We start from the raw sequence: 18,013 nt of genomic DNA, 5'->3' as shown, positions 1-18,013 counted from the left end.
AAATGTTACTTTGACTAAAAATATTACTGGTGATAGCGAAATTTTAGAAATTTAAAAAAACTCATTTTGGAAATTTCTTACAATACGTGCAAGCTACAATGCCTGAAATAGGAGGGGATTTTAATGGTATTATGGAGAAACTCATTCACTCCTGTCAAAATTTAAAACTAACAATTTTTTCAATGATTCGGAAAATGGTGATCACATTAGCTCTCAAATAGACTTTACCCATTGGGACTAGTCCATTTAACTGGAGCTAGTGAAGCGCCAGGCACGATAAAAACTACTGTAGCTAGAATCCGAGATGGGGAACGACTTCATATCCAAGGGTGTATTTGTAGGTCAGAAGATGTTCTTTGTGTAAACTCACAATAAGGATATCAAAAAAGTCTGTAAGAAGGTACCTACACACAATGTTAAAGGTGATTTCGATGTGAGAGCTGATAGATACTGTGTGGAAAGTAGTTTAGTTCCAAGAGTTAAAGCCATGGAGATTCGATCTTTAACATTTAAAGTTACACAGTTAGAGTAGAAAAAATGCCTTGTCAGCTATTTCGGATAAAGTCTATGTATGTGAGGATGGTGTGAGGGTACTACACCATGGGCACTATCATATATAAGATCTAGATGTATTTTTACAATATAATCAACTATTCAGGCTGGAGAAACTCCTTTAAATTCAATAGTAGCAGGTGGGAGGTGTTAGAAATTTTCTTAGATTATGCTCCGTGCGTACACAAGCCAGAATTGATGCTGTTGTATTTTCAATGTATTTTTATATACTTAAAAAAATTTGCTCCCTACACCCACGGCCAGCACGTGAGGGGGATCTGGCCTTCGACCGGCAGCCACAAGCGGCCACCACACCCTTCCGATGGACCCTTTTCTAAGTGTTTTTTTTCTTAACTTTGACATTTTTGTGTTGATTAAAAACGTTTTGTATTTATTGTAGAATAACAGAAAATGTGTATTATTCTAATTTTTTGATGTTTTTGAACATCGTAGTAGGACTGATAGGGAAATTATAACTTATTCATTAGAGAACTACACTTTACAGTTAGTTGTATTCCAGCTGTTGAAGACAACAGAATGTATCAAATCAAACCACCATTCAGATTGTTTCTTTGCAGTCCATCAATGTCGGGCAAAAAAACACTTCTAACAAAAATAATTCTACATCATAAGAAAATGTTTTTGGAAAACCCAAAAAATTTATCTATATTAAAACAGATGTATATTTTCCGTTATAAGCAGTTTAAAACCAGCACTTAGGAAAGCCATACTTAAACATAGCATTGACAAAGAATTCATTAATCTCGTATCTGAACTTTGTTTAAATTTAACCAAGGGTAAAGTTCAATTGATAGAAGTAGTCAAGGAACAGACAAAGAAACATCGTTCCATTGTACTTGCTCTAGCAAGAAGTAATAACAAAGGATAAGATTTAACATTTAAATGAAAATTTCTTCTTCAATTGGGTGGTAGCTTTTTTTATACGTTTACTGCCAATAATTGCAAGACTTGTAAATAGTTTTCTCTAGAAAAAGGCTAAAGCCTAAAAATTGACACCAATAGAACTCGTCCTTTCACCAATATAACAGTTTGAGGATAATCTCAATAAATTTATTAATGATAAGAATATTACCGATTATAAAAAACTACTTTTGCTTTAAAATCAACTTCGACGAGTGGACAAAAATAAGCCCTATCACGTGAGACCGGTCAATGTAAGTGTCATTGATACAAAAACAACGCCTGTTCCAAGATTCTGGAACAGCAACAACAACACAACCAAAGGAGGAAGATTCAATGTTGTCCAATGTTTTTTCACGTGTTGGAGACATACTGCCACACTCATATCGTGAACAAAGTAAAATACTTTTGACACATCTCATAGAATGTGAACATTTTGAGGTTGATAGTGAAGGGAAATGAATTAAAATTCAAGGTAAAAGCTATAATCTACGTGATTTAATATGATGTGAAATGGTATGATATGGTTACAAATCGTAAATGACTTTAATAGTTTGACAATAATCTAACTTCTTGAAAAGTCTTATTACAATTAAGCATTATCGGAAAAACTTAGGCCTTTTTCCCACTTTCAGCACATTTTAAAACTAGATGAGATTCAAAGGCATCACATTGCACCCTACAAATATATTTTACTTTCAATCAGTATCTTCAGTCACTATGTGTATGCTATTCCATTGCGGACAAGTAGAGGTGCTGAAATTGCTAAGGCAATAGAAAGTATTCTTGCCCAAGATTGTTATAGAAAAATTCAGACGGATCAAAGCAGTGAATTAATTAATCCATATGAATAGAATTTATTGTTGGAATACAATACAATGCTCAATCATAGTCATAGTCCTATAAAGGCTGCATTGGAAAAATCATTGGTAAGAACTATTCGACTCCTAATTTCAAGATATTGTATATTGAAAAATACAGCTGCTTTTATTCAAGATTTAGATAAAATCATGCAAATTTATAATCAACTCCTCCAGCGATTTCTGTCCATCGTTAGCCCTTAAAAAATTCGTCGAGGTGATCATGATAAACTTGACACTTTTTTTAAAACAGTATTCCAGTGAAAAGGCTTTGAAGAAGAAGAAAAAGTTCAATATTGTTGATGCAGTTCGAATTAATCGAACCACTAACAATTTTGAAAAGGCGAATTACTTATGGTCCACTGAACTTTTTGAAGTGTCAAAAATCCTAGACAGCTGAAGACATACATGATGTCCAACGATTTCTATGTGACATTCAAGTCTAATGTCTCTACAATAATTTGAATAAAACAAGCGATTTTTGGACCAAACTCATTTCCCATCACCTCTACCATATCGTCTAAAAACACCAAAGACGAAGAGATTCTCAGCGGTTTTTATTGCTATGAGCTTCAAGAAGTCAAAACAATAGTGAAATCTGTCAAATTGAAGAGATATTAAAGACTCGTAGACGCAAAGGCAAGACACAATTGCTTGTTCGTTGGTTAGGATTTAGCTCCGATTTTGATTTTTGGATAGCAGCTGAAGACATACATGATGTCCAACGATTTCTATGTGACATTCAAGTCTAATGTCTCTACAATAATTTGAATAAAACAAGCGATTTTTGGACCAAACTCTTTCCCATCATTAAATTCGAGGGTGAGTATGGAGCTGCTCTTGTTGTTTGTTTTCTCAAAAATTACATATCATATCTTGAGAAAAGGTCCTACATATCACATAAAAGTTAAAACACGTGATTGGCCACTCGTTACCGAGGAACGGATAGCATCAATGAACTTGGGTGAATATCCCTTCATCACATTACCATAAAAAAATTTGGTAACATGAATGATTTGTGTCGTGCTATAAATAGAAGAATTTTCACGCGTAAAAATTTGCCTTTTGATTCAATTCTTCAATGGAATAGGGCAAGATTTACATTAGTTCTCCCATTGATAATGGGAAGGTTATTCTCAACGATAATTAGAGAGATTTTCTTTGTTTGAAATAAAATATAATCAATAGTAGAAATGCTGGAAGCACCAGTGGTATGGATCATGTCATTTGCACCGAAAATCCACCTAGCTTCTCCTCGGACAGTTGTATATTTCTTTACTCTTCATTCGTTGAAACACCGAGAGTTGGCAATAGCAATGTTCCCCTCTTACGCGTTTTTGAACAAAAAATAAGTAAAGATTATATACATCATTACAATATAAAGCATCTTCAATATATCCCTGTAAACACTTCCTATTTGGAACTTTGACAGTTAACTTTAAGAACTGAATTAGGTGATACCTTAGCAATAACAAAAGGTTTGGCTGTAATTACATGTTGTGGACCAATTCAATAGCTTGATGTCTTATAGGAAAATTGAATTACGAAGGACTATTCTAATGTCGTTCATGAATGTCGGGCTATGATCTTGTCAGTTGGGTTGATAAGCTGTGTCGTTCTGCACTACCCTTGGACAGAAAAATATATTGTACAGGCTGCCGTGGATTTTTCATCCTCTAAACTACACTATTAGGGTCCTGGCAAGGATTTAAAAAAAGGTGTTTTGGAAAATTACAGCTCCAGTGCACGATAACTTGGCAAGCGATTGAAATCTCGACAAAGTGGAAAAGATTTAAAAAGGTCGAGAAACGCTGCTTCTTTCACCTGTCTCTACTCAGTCCAGAAACAAAAGACATCACTCCTGGCCAATAAAAAGATACCATGGAAACCAAGGAAGAAAATTGTTACATTAAAAAAGGATTTCTTTTCTGAGACTGAAATGGCACAAATACCCCAAAAAGAATCCCATCCATCAATCAATTTATGTTTAAATCTTTTCAGTGCAGAAGATGTTCATGTGAATGTAAAACATGGTTACTATGAACAATTCTACCCACAATAGCCACTCTATGAATACATCCATTTTCAAACTTATTCCAGTGAAGATTATTTTGTTGATTTCTCTTCTCATTCACATATTTACAAGTCAAGTCAATTGTAAATATGTAAATATTTAAATATTTACAAATATGTAAATATTTACATAGTCAAGAAATCTGACAATGAAATGCCAAGTCCCACTGATGGAGTATTCTCTGAAAATTGTGTATTCAATAATTTATATTCAATAATTTATGTCTACATAAATGGCACACTGGTAAATACCAGCGAAAATCTCTCAAATTATACGAGCTACGAATTACCTAAAGCTCATGTTAATGAAACCAAAGTCATATAAAAAATTGAGGGGTTCATCCAATGGATATGAATATAAGACAGACAATGACAATAAAAATGCACTTAGAGAGGCGAAAGCTAGTGAATCACATTTAATTGGGAAAGTAAATCATGAGATATTTAATATGCCTCAATAGCTATCACCGAATTTTAAGGTCAACTAACGGGTGCTGTAGCAAGTTCCTTTTGCAAAATAAAATTGGATGGGGCGAGCGTAAATCGTATGTCCACCTTAAAATTCGGTGATAGCTATTGAGGAATATTAAATATATCATGATTTACTTTCCCAATCTCATCCCATTCAAGGCTTAGTTGATATTCTCTTTTATTCCTACTGCTGCGTTTGGTACTCTGCTCTTTGAATCGCTGCTGCCACCAGCTCCTCTATCAACTTCCAATAGTGTAAAAAAAAACTACTCATTTTTTGCTAGTATGTCTTGTCAAATAAAAACTTGACGAAAAAGATATATTCAAATTGCTCTCTCTCTCTGAATTCTAGTTTCTCTCTCTGAAAATCTAGCTCTGTTTTGGTTCTGGTTACTACAATCGGTTGCTAGGGCCTAATGGTTATATATAAATTATGTTCTCATTGAAGTATACAAATTATGTATCCTCTGTACTATGCTAATTTTGAGCCTGTTGGAGTATGAAAATGAGGTTTAGGGGATATGCTGTGAGGTTTAGGCTATAATCTTTAGAGCCTCAGGCTGTATCCTCAGGTGATTGCCCTCATCACCAGTGATATTCCCATGAGAATTTTGGATCTTTGCAAGCCTTGAATTTTTGTGTCAAGATTCGATTCCACTAATTTATTTATAAAATAGTTACGAATTAGTAATAGTTAAAAAGCATAATGCCCCAGACAAGGACAATACGAAAAGAGAAGTACAAAAACGAGAACAGAAAACAATCAAGATTAAGTTTATGTTGTAAAGACATTTCGCAAAAAAAAATTCTTTTGCTGTGTTATATCCATTTCTCTTATTTATTCTTTAAGGTTTCCCTACTTCAGCAAGGCTCTTATTTTTAGGCCTTACTGTGGAGCTGCTGCATCGAACGGATCAGACAGGGGTAGACGACGTTCTTCTTTAGCTCAGTTGACTGATATCATTCGTGACTGGAGTACCCGAGATAGATCAGTTCCTGGTCGATCTACTCAGCGTCAAGTCAGTAGGAGAGAGTCACTGGCTGATCTGGCACGAAACTTACCATGGAGTAGGAAAGATTCTTCTGCTGATTCTACCTCAAGTAAATACAGAAGAAGAAGAGAGTCAGTGGTTGATGTCCCTAAGAGACAGGTATGATACAAGACGTATACGTAATAAAAACACACGAATATAGAATTTTGTTGCGTAAGTTAGTTCGTAAGTTACCTATATTTTTACTAATAAAAACACTCGTAAAAAATTAAAATTTCTAGTTGCCTTTTTAAATAATCAAAAATTGGAGGGTAACTAGGCCTACTACCCCGCTGATTGTTTCTCAAAATCGTCCGATCAAAACTATGAGAAAGCCATTTAGTCATAAAAATAAATTAATGTGCAAATTTTGTTTTAATTTTTCATGTGTGGAGAGCCAAAATCAAAACATGCATTAATTTAAAACGTTCAGAAATTAAACAAGAAAAAACAAGTTTTTTTAACTGAAAGTAAGGTGCAATAGAAATATTTAAAATGAACATAAATTACCCCGTCTATGAAAGGGGCTGTTGCATTCTCAACGCCCCGCTCTTTACGCTAAAGTTTTTTACTGTTTTAAAAAGTAGAGTTGAGAGAAGGAGTCAAACTTAAGCGTAAAGAGCGGGGCGTTGAGGAGGGAACAGCCCCTTCCTCATACGGAGTAATTTCTGTTCGTTTTAAGCTTTAATATTTCTCCTTACTTTCAGTTAAAAAACTTGTTTTTTTTATTTAATAAGTAAAAAGCGGGACCCGTGATGAATAAGGAAACTACTAAGTTTTGTTAAGATTGAGGAAGTTTTAATAGTAGTGCTTAATACGCTACTACTACTGACAACTCTCTGCAGCACCAAGCCGCCTGAAGCTAACACAGCCATGCAAGTTCCATCCCAATCTTTTCAAATCCTCCCTTTTGGCACTAACGAGGAAGTTCTTATTTCTCTTCCGACATCCTTACGACAAATCTTTCCTTCCAACATACTTCCACCCCATTTAAAGATGACCTGCATTTCAATGGTCCCAGAGCTTGATAATACCAATTTAGAAATACAGATGGCCCAGTTAAAGTCATCCCAAGATTTACCCCTGTAGACTTGCACGACACAGACAGTAGTAATTCAGATGAACTTCACATATTTCCTCAGATCAAATAGACAAGATCTCTGGTATAAGTGGGACTTTTATAGGTGACTTGAATGCACATAGGGGCAAGTAATGTCCTAGCTTGAACCAATTTGGTAGAGTGGTGGAATACAACAACAATTTTAAACAGGTAAAATTTTTTAAGTGTAATAGGCTTATAGTAACCAATTCGGTATTTGACAATAAATGACCTTAAAATTAACACGGTATTCATATGATAGTAAGGCGGCTAACCTAATTGTTTTGGTTCTTGCAGATTGATGTTTGGCAGGATTGGCACAAAATATGCTATAGGAGTACTGTTTTCGATTTAAAAGTAATGATCACCATCTAATAGTATCTAGAGTTATTTTAAAAATAAAAGGCAGGAAGGACAGCTGCTTATTCGGTAGCTGTGACGTTGATAGTCTCCTGTATTAAGTCCGGCAGTTTGAGAAGAATACTCCAATAAAAATTCATTATACAAAAAAAACGTTAAAAACCAAAAAGCGAATTTGATAAATATGGAAATAAAATAGAACAAAACAATGAAATAAAGTGGAATGGAAAGAAATAAAAATTGATTTTGGATTATAAAATTTCTTTTATACATTTTGCTCTGCAGACATAACATTCTCCGAGGAAGTTCGAGACCTTAGCATGAGCTTCGTTCAACAAGCCTATATCGACTACCAAGTACCGTATTTACGCTAATATTCTGCCTATATCGACTACCAAGTACCGTATTTACTCTAATATTCTGCCTATATCGACTGTCAAGTACCGTATTTACTCTAATATTCTGCCTATATCGACTATCAAGTACCGTATTTACACTAATATTCTGCCTATATCAACTATCAAGTACCGTATTTACTCTAATATTCTGCCTATATCGACTGTCAAGTACCGTATTTACTCTAATATTCTGCCTATATCGACTGTCAAGTACCGTATTTACTCTAATATTCTGCCTATATCGACTACCAAGTACCGTATTTACTCTAGTATTCTGCCTATATCGACTATCAAGTTTACACTAATATTCTGCCTTTATGTCTTTTGCCAGATTTAGTGTGAAGACGAAACAAAAAAAAAAAAACTGTTGCTTCAAGTTTTAATCTTTCTTAATTTAGAAAATTTTTTCTTCAATCTTCACCGTGATTGGTCCATCGTAACACAGGGTATAATGGTGACACCCTGAATATATGTTATCCTATTTGATCAACAAGTGTAATTATATTACGGCTGAAGAATAGTTTTCATGATCCTCCAATATTTTCGCAGGCCTCAGTGACTGCAAATATATTCAGTCGTGTCATGTCATTAACTGAGGATGATCACAGGGATTCATATTCATCATTATGTAAACGAAGAGACTCAAAACAAGTGGGAAAATCGGGACGCATACCTTCTCTACTCAGTGGGACTTCGACAAGCAAAACTATGACCTTCAATACAGCTATCAGTCCATCAGAAAGGTAGGGTCAAACTAATGATTCCTCTTAATATACGTTCAAGCATCCCTTATCCAACTAATCTGGTTAATATTAACACCCCGGGATGTGATATGTATAAAGATAACAACAAAATACTTGTCCAATAACTTGTGAACCGAAACACTATAGGCAACCTGGCGAATAACAACATTTGTTCCGTGTATTTCACTGTAACCTAACATGTATTTCACTCAATTGGACTATCTGTCTTGGTTTTTAATACAAATAGCCATTGCTTGATGCCCACAACTATTCGATTTTAATTCAAAACATTAACCCCCAAATTAGGATTGTATAAAAATTATGTTAGTTCATTTGTTAATAGAAAAGTCTATCTGAATTATCTTGAGTTAAATTTGAATAGTTGTGGACATCAAGTCATGGCTAATTGTAGGAAAAGCCCAGATAGATAGTCCGATTGAGTGAGAGGGCAAATCTGGCATTAACCCCTTATTAGGATTGTATAAAATGATGTTTGTTCATTTGTTAATAAATAAGTCTATCTGTTATCCGTCCATGCGTCATTCCTAGGGCAGAAGAACTAAGGTAAATAGTCATAGAACTAAGATAGTCATAGATCCTATAGTTTTCCAAGTATTTGGTTAAATGGCACGGGTAAATGGCGGGAGCTTATCTTTCTAGCCTTACTATTTCTATTACCTTACTATTTCTAGCTTACCTAGAAATCCCTTATGGTGTGCCAAATTTTACAATTGCTTCCCTTCTTGTCGAATGATTTGCTCCCAGCCACGCATTGCACTCCCGGCCGAGGGCATCGAATCAGGGGATCAGTGCTTTCGTAACGCAGACCATTGGTCAGCATGAGAAACAGTTTTAATGGCACTTGGTATTTACCAAGTGACATATAGCGATCGCAAATTCTGTCGGTCTGTCTGTCGCTCTGTCTGTCTGTTGGTCCCGGTTTTGCTAGTTTAGGCACTTCCAGATAAGCTAGGACGATGAAATTTGGCGGGCGTATCAGGGACCAGACCAGATTAAAATAGAAATAGTTGTTTTAACAATTTGGCCATCTGGGGGGGGGGGGGGAGTGGGGGGGACGGCTAATTCGGAAAAATTAGAAAAATGAGGTATTTTTAACTTACGAAAGGGTGATTGGATCTTAATCAAAATTCATATTTAGAAGGATATCGTGTCTCAGAGCTCTCAGTTTAAATCCCGACCGGATCCGGTGACTTTTGGGGGAGTTGGAGGGGGAAACATAAAATCTTGGAAAACATTTACAGTGGATCGGGATGAAACTTGGTGGGAAAAATAAGCACTAGTCCTAGATACGGGATAGACATAACTGGAATGGATCCGCGCTCTTTGTGGGAGTTGGGGGGGAGGGTTAATTATGAAAAATTAGAAAAAAGAGGTATTTTTATGCGAAGGAGTGAAGGAAATATGAAATGTCTTAATGATATTTCATATTTAGAAGGACCTCGTAACTCGGATCTCTTATTTTAAATACAGACAGGATCCAATGTCATTGGGGGGAGTTTAGGGGGACCGGAAATCTAGCAAAACACTTAGAGTGGATAGATCAGGATGAAACTTGGTGGGAAGAATAAGCACAAGTCCAAGATACATGACTAACACAACCGGACTGGATTTGCTCTCTTTGTGGGGGGGGGGGGGGTAATTCGGAAAAATTATAAAAAATGAGGTATTTGTAACTTACGAACCAGTGATCAGATATTAATGGAATTTATATTTAGAAGGAACTCGTGCTCCAGAGCTCTTATTTTAAGTCTAGACCATATCTAATTACATATGGGGGAGTTGGAGGGGGAAACCGGAAATCTTGGAAAACGTGAAAATTGAGGTATCTATATCTTACGAATGGGTAATCGGATCTTAATGAAACTTGATATATAGAAAGATCTTATGTCCCAGATGCTCCATTTTCAATTCGAATTAGATCCGGGGACATTGGGGGTTGGAGGGGGAAACTGAAATCTTAGAAACCGGAAATCTTGGAAAAAGCTTAGAGTGGAGAGATCGCGATGAAACTTGATGGGAAGAGTAAGCACAAGTTCTAGATACGTGATTGACATAAATGGAACGGATCCGCTCTCTTTGGGGCAGTTGGGGTGGATTTCCCGTGGTTTGGCTAGTTCGGTGCTTCTGGACGTGCTAAGACGATGAAAACTAGTTGACGTGTCAGGGACCTGCTCAAATTGACTTGATAACAGTCTTTTCCCCGATTCAATCATCTGGGGGGCTGGAGGGAGAGGAAAAATTGAATTAAACGAGGTGTTTGTAACTTACGAATGGGTGATATTTAGAAGGACCTCGTGTCTCACAGCTCTTATTAAATCCCGACTGTATCTGGTGATATTGGGGGGAGTTGGAGGGGAAAACGGGAAATCTTGGAAAACGCTTTGAATGGAGAGATCGGGAATAAACTTAGTGGGAAGAATAAGCACAAGTGCTAGGTACATGATTGACATAACCGGACTTAATCCGCTCTTTTTGGGGGAGTTGGGGGGAGGGGGTGTTATGTCGGAAAAATTAGAAATTCGAGGTATTTCTAACTTATGAACGGGTGACTGGATCTTAATGAAATTTGATATTTAGAAGAAACTTATGTCTCAGAGCTCTTATTTTGAACCCTGACTAGATCTGGTGACATTGGAGGAGCTGGAAGGGGAAACCAGAAATCTTGGAAAACGCTTAGAGTGGAGAGATTGGAACGAAACTTGGTGGGCAGAATAAGCCAATGTCATAGATACGTTACTGACGTAACCGGACTGGGTCCGCTCTCTCTCTCTCTGGGGGAGTTAGGGGGGTCCAGTGCTTTGGCGAGTTTGGTGCTTCTGGACGTGCCAGGACGATGAAAATTGGTAGGCGTGTCAGGGACCTGCATAAATTGACTTGACAAAGTCGCTTTCCTCGATTCGACCATCTAGGGGGCTGAAGGGAGAGGAAAAATTAGAAGAAATAAGGTATTTTTAACTTACGAGCGGGGGATCGGATCTTAATGAATTTTGATATTTAGAAGGACCTCGTGTCTCAGAGCTCTTATTTTAAATCCCTGCCGGCATTAAGCCTCTGATTTTCCTTTTAAATCAATCTATTGATTCTTAGAATTTTGCTAGAGCTCATGCCATATGAGCTCTGGGCTCTTGGCTCTTCCGACCTCGTCAAAAGTGCCATATGAGCTCTTAGCTCTTGTTTAAAAGTTTTCTACCTTCTTGATCTCTTAGTATAATCTCATATATTTCTTCCATTTTTGAGAAGACGATTTGTGATTTGTTTACACTTGACGTCACTTACCATCGCTTATTTATTTTCCAGAGTTAGCAGGTATAACTTAAAGCCCATTCAAAACGACATTTACTAATATTGATATCTACCTAGCGTTAATTCGGGTCAAACAGATTTTTCGTTGGATTTAATCATAGACTGAAAAATTATATGAAAAATCTAATTGGTTCAAATTAATAGTCAGAGCGCCAGATTCTGTATCGTGCACCCACCCATATCGGAAAGTACAAAAATGCTGAGGACGGGTCTTAGGGTAGTCGACCATGCTGAAAACGAATATCACAGGGCGCATGTTCGCCGTTGGGGCGTTTCTGAGATATAGGCCAAAAACCCCGAATTTAGCCTATTACTAAGTGTGACGATTCAGGATTTTTTTGCAAGCTATTGGGTTGACAAATCCGGCGTAATGTTATATCAATCGAAAGAAGAGATCTAGATCTACAAGAATATGATTTTTAAATTGAAAAAAAAAACACATTTTTTCTCTATTTACTGCAGTTTCAAAATAAGTGCTGTAAAATTCGACAAATATCTCAAAGAAAGGCTAAAAAGTCGAAAATTCTTCAAGGTAACAAACTTTTTTTTAATATTCACAAAGAAAGTTCATTAAATTCTGTACAATTTGAGCTAAAAAAAATATAAACTATTTTTATTTTTAAAAGGTCTGCGATTTTTTTTCGTAGTGTCACTGAAATGACCACTAGCCGTATCGTGAAAAAGGACATAATTTTGTTTTTCTTCAAAGGGTAGGAATACTTTAAACTTCCTAACTGTTTAAAATTTTTAACTTTTACTTAAAAATAAAAATAGGTTTAAAAAAATGTTGACTAAAAAAAGTGTTTCTTTTATTTAGAATGGACGAATCTGTTTTCTGGTGTACTAAGGCGTCTGCAATTACCTTTTTGGGACCTGATTTGCCACTGATACGACTGAGATATTTACTACATGAAAGAATTCTGCTTCACAGATAGATTCAGTCGGCACACTGGAGTTTTCTTACTCGGCCTGCCCGTAAAATTGGGTAATAGTAACTGATTGGGGACCTGTTGTAATTAAAGTAAAAGGTATCAAATATAACTTTCAAAAATATTCCTCATTTTCTTCTTCTGAGAATTCAGATGGGGCAAGGTCAGACTCCCTGCATGCCCTCCTCGTTCCGTGGCAGGAGCATAAGCCGCAGCATCCTTTCATTTCTGAACAGCTACAGTCTCCTGCATCTTCCACTTTTGCATCTGCAGTAAGCTTCCAGGCTTGATGCTTCTTTATAACTTGAGACGACCGCATCTACTTCCCCTTCAGCCATTTTCCATCCATGGAGGAGTGGATCTGGAATACTTGGCTGAGCCTGTACTGACGACAAGATTATCCATGTAGCGAATATGGCTCTTCGTATGCATGGCTCGAAGGTGTCGTCAGAAGGTGGCAGTCTTCTCACATCTTGTTTCTGGCACCAAATGTAAGCCCTTACACTGGCCAGTGAATTGAATCCGGCCTGTTTACCGTACATTTCAATGACCAGGGATTTTGATAGGTCGTAAACCTCTCTAAACGCGTCGACTGAAAGCTTCCCTTCTGCATCCTTGATCCGCTCCGTCAGAGACACCATTTTTGAGGCAAAAGTTGGAGACGCCGCGGTGTTTAAGAAAGAAGCTTTCCCGACGCCGAAGAAAAAGTTCGTTGTGTCACATCCTGACAGACAGTGCACGAACGGTAATATAATCTGCTCCTCTTTGGACAAGTGGACTCCATCCGCCTGCTCGTGTACTGGGATAATGTAAGTCAGGAACTTCAAGAAAAGTTCGCTCAGTCCCTCAGCTTGAAGCTCTTCAAAAAAATGAACACAGGCTACTGCCACGTCTGTGTCGTTGGCATGCGCAACGATGCTACAAGTGTAACGGCTAGCGTGCTTGGCATGTGTCATAAGGTGTTGGTCAGCCTCTTCGTGGCAGGAGGACAAGCATTCCTCGTAGTCACAGTGTTCTGGTAAAGTTGGACTGCAGCCACACTTGACCAGAGACACTTTAAATCTCTCCTTGAACCCACCTGAGAGAAAAATGTTGAGCGCGTTTGGAAGCCGACCACCCATCTGCTCCCAGGTTTCATACAAAATTTCGAGGAGCCGGCTCTTAGACGCTGAGCATGCAAGTACGGCATCCCATTCTTCAATTGTGCTAAGAGTGGAAATCTGGAGGTTTTTTCCTTTCCCTCGTTTGAAGTCTGCATGCTGATTTCAAGGAGATCGACTGTCCGGTGTCCGTGAGGTTCCCAAACAGCCCGTCGTACCGATTTGCAACAATGTGGACTTCAGGAATACCCACAGGAAGATCATTCAGCAACGATAGAAGCAATCTTTCCATGAAGGATTTGACTGTTTCAAACCTGACAGGCCGATATGACCTCATCTTGGACATTAGGTTAATGATGTGTACTGTAGCTGATGTTGTTTCTTTTGGATTTCAAAGTCGCCGGCCAAGCTGCAAGCTGCAAGAAAAAAAGGAGTCTTTTTTTCTTAGCCAGTTCAGCAGCACAGCTTTGTTCCCCGTCCTCATTTTCCAACCAGAGAATGTCTTGGTTGATTGTTGTGGAAGATGTTCAAAAATGGATGGAGGGAAAAGAAGAATCTCTTTTGTGAGGATCTTTGCAGCTGCTTTCTCCTTTTCTTCGCCGTAGCTTAACTGAGCAGTAATGATTCTCTTCAAGGCTGTTTCTTCAGAGATCAGGAGATCGGTTCTAGGGACACCCTTCACTTTCTGAGTTTTTCTCTCTGAAGGGAAAGTTCGGAGTGCAACCTTTTTCACACCGTTTTTCCTGTTGCACCGAAAGTCCTCAACCACCCCTTTTTCTTTATCTTCTCATCGTCCACAACTTCTGAAGTCACAATATTCACTAAGTCGAAGTTCACTCTGCTGAACTGATTGCCACATGTAGTGAAAATGTCTCGAACTCTATCTGGCGAAAGTTGTAATCGCGTCGTCGTCGACTGACGTCTTCGTGATGTTTCAATGTCTTTGTGGATACGTTGACTACTTGCAGGAAACCATTGCTGATGGCAGCGAAAATCGGTATGGTAAGAATCCAAGCTTCAGTCTGTCTCTCATCCATTTATTCTCCTATTATTCCGGCCGTCGTCTTTGCATCCTTGTTCACTGTACATTCCAGTATCTGATCGGACCAGGTGGCGATGAACCTGGTGTGCGTTCTCTTCACTGCGAAGCATCCTTTCATGAACTTTCTGTGTCCATCAGGAAAGGTTTGTGGTAAACTTCGCATGTCTGATAGGTACTGTATGAGACATCTTGTATGCTGAGGATGGTCAGCCGCCGCCAAGTATGGCAACATCCGAGCAGTTGCTGTCAAATGAGACTCCCAGTCACAGTCTCGTTCAGCATGAATGAATTGCATCGCTATTTCAAGTATTTCCAAGAACTGCCGCCAGAAAGCAAACATGGGTGACGCATTTCGCAGGGTGTCGAAGGCATTCATTATGGGAGCAAAAGTGAAAAAGGTATCGTTTACCTCCTGAAGTGCAATTCGCGCGTTAGCACCGTTTGCCAATGAAGTACTGAATAATTCAATGGCACTACCCAGCTGGTCCAGACGGGATGAGTCTTCTTGTGCTTCGGAGTAATACTCTTCCAAGGACTCCCAGTAGAGGGCTAGCAAGACCTCGTACAGTATGCAGTAGGAATTGATAGCTTGGTAGTAGCCTTTCCCTTAAAATATCTTTTCGCAAGTACCAGAAAGCAGCAGCTTTGCCTGCACTATAATCTCTTTGAGTCCGGAGCTGTCCATTATCTTACCAACTGCCTTGAGATAGTTGAGCAGGAGGTGGAAGCCTCCTATCCGTAGAATTACGTTTTTGAAGTCATCCAGGTATTTACTTTTCACTCCCTGTGCTAGCTGATAAATGAAGAGATCTTGCGTGACCACCGTATCGTCACATCCAACAGCTTTACTTATCGCCGTGAACGTTCGCAGAGATTTTTCGACTGTTGCATGATTGTTTGGTGCTTCATGAAGGAAAGGCAAGTAAAACACTTTGCTTTTACGAACATTTTCCTTCGAGACTGTATTTCATTATGAAATGATATATTAGATTCATAACCAACTTTTGTTCTTAAAACACACATTTCATCTCTGGAACACGTATTGCATTATTTTTTAGAGTAAACACAGGCCTAAAAATATGTATCAACTGGTCAGAGGTAAAGCATAGATCATGTACCTTTGGCCACTTTGTGTTGTAATATCAACTATTCTAGATTAAATATTGACAAATCAATTTCAAATCGCAGATATTCCATTTGACAAGCAGTCCCACGTGTTTTCACTAGAACTGAAAGTTCGAATACTAAATCTGATTGACCAAAGTAACAAACCTTTTGATTAGTCCTTATAAATCTAAAGCAGTCAGTATCACCTAGTTTCTTGTGTTGTTTAATTTTGTAAATTACTTTCATTAAGTCTTTTACTTCTGCAAAAAAAATTTTATACTCCTTTTGCCAGCCAACTTTACAACACCACAAGTGCTTTTAAAAATTCTATTTCTTTCAATTTTTTTTTGATCTTCCAAATTTGTGTCATATTTGTTCTTCATTGTCATCCATCAGCAAATCAGTATTTGCGTCAGAATCACATGTTGAATCAACCTGAAGTAACAGTTTTTTTTTTTTTATCTTGGCCTACCTGACTCACTTTTCTTTTTCATCTTCTGCTCATCAATTTCTTCTGCTTAGCTTATCAATCAACTTCCCGCTAGGTAGCAGGCTACTAAACACAATTCCTATTATCTGGTACACTCGCTAAAAAAGTTGCAGAACCCCCAGATACAATAATTTAAACATTTTATTCTTAGCTCAATGTGTTCGGAATTAAACTGGCTTTCTTTTTTAATATAAAAAAATACTTTATCTTGAAAAAATTTCGAGTTTTTAGCCTTTCTGTTAGAAATTTGTTGACAAAAATCAGATTTTTTTTAAAACTGCAGTAAAAAGTGTAGTATTTTTTTTTTTTTTTTACAAAAAAAAATCATATTCATATAGCCCCAAGCCTCTTCTTTCTATTGATGCAAGAGTACGCTGGATTTGACGAATCTTATCTGTAAAAAAGAAATTAGAATCGTCGAGCCCCATTATAGGCCAAATTTGGTGTTCTTTGCCTATATCTCAGAAACACCCCAACGGCAAACATGCGCCCTACGATATTCGTTTTCAGCATGGTCGACTACCTTGGGATCCGTCCTTAACATTTTTGTACCTTCCGGCATGGGTACTAATCGAAATAAGCGAGATACAGAATCTGGCGCTCTGACTATAACGCCAGCTAATAATATCAATTCTGGAAACTATAGTCGGAGGGTCAGGAAATATATTTCTCCATATTTAAGGTGACACATGAATTCTGTTTAAAAAAAAGTTTCTCAATGAAAATACAAAAAGGCAGTTTTCAATGCCAATGCCCCCAAAAGGTATTTTTTTTTAAATGGTTCCACAATCGACGTAACTTGTTTTAAGCTTCCCCGATCTCGCTCAATAGGTTGCTTGATTGCATAACTATACAAATATTCTTCTTTAAGTGCCCATGTTTTAAAAAGTTTAATATTGTCCAAATACTACCTTTTCTCATAAAAAAACAGCTTATTCTTATATTATATTATCAAATCTTTTATCATTTCTATATTATTATGTAAGTGTTTATCTTTCATTTTGCATTTGTGTTACATCTTTCTTTTTATATTTTTTTTTATTATTGCGGAAACAATTATGTAAATTATTGGATTATAATTGTTGGATAATTATAATTATTGCAATACTGGAAAAAATTATGTTTATAATTTTCGTAATTTTGCTTATGCAGCGTGATTTAATTAACACTAAATTTCTCATTTCGCATTGTCATGGCCCTAAGGCTTTTAGAGCAATGATATACATTGCTAGTATTACTAGTATTGTTATTATTGATATTCAAATAGATTTGGACATAATAAAATCTTTTGCTTAAAGATGCTGTACTTTCAAAGGGAGTTTAAAGGCAAGAAGTTCCTTTTAAAGAAGTTATTTCCAAATTTTCTGGTCAAAACATGTTTTATTATTTTCATATGGAGTCGATTTGTTATGTCAGACTGCAGTTAGTGGCGTAATTTCAACAAAATACTGGGGTGGGGGATATTTTCATATGAAGTCAATTTGTTAGGCAAGACTGCAGTTAGTGGCATAAT

General features: G+C 37.2%; 1 protein-coding gene across 2 annotated transcripts in view; it reads left to right on the top strand.

Moving 5' to 3' along the window:
- Positions 1 to 18,013, top strand: part of LOC136030399 (uncharacterized) — a 224,900-nt gene that overhangs the window by 14,842 nt on the left and 192,045 nt on the right. For both annotated transcript variants that reach the window (XM_065709345.1, XM_065709344.1), the window contains 2 exons: positions 5,761 to 6,028; positions 8,315 to 8,508. In XM_065709345.1, the coding sequence (XP_065565417.1) occupies positions 5,761 to 6,028; positions 8,315 to 8,508 (462 nt within the window). The remainder of the gene's footprint in view (positions 1 to 5,760; positions 6,029 to 8,314; positions 8,509 to 18,013) is intronic.

This window comes from Artemia franciscana, chromosome 8 (genome assembly GCF_032884065.1).
Source record: "Artemia franciscana chromosome 8, ASM3288406v1, whole genome shotgun sequence".
Lineage (NCBI taxonomy): Eukaryota > Metazoa > Arthropoda > Branchiopoda > Anostraca > Artemiidae > Artemia > Artemia franciscana.
This window is presented reverse-complemented; position numbering and strand designations above follow the sequence as displayed.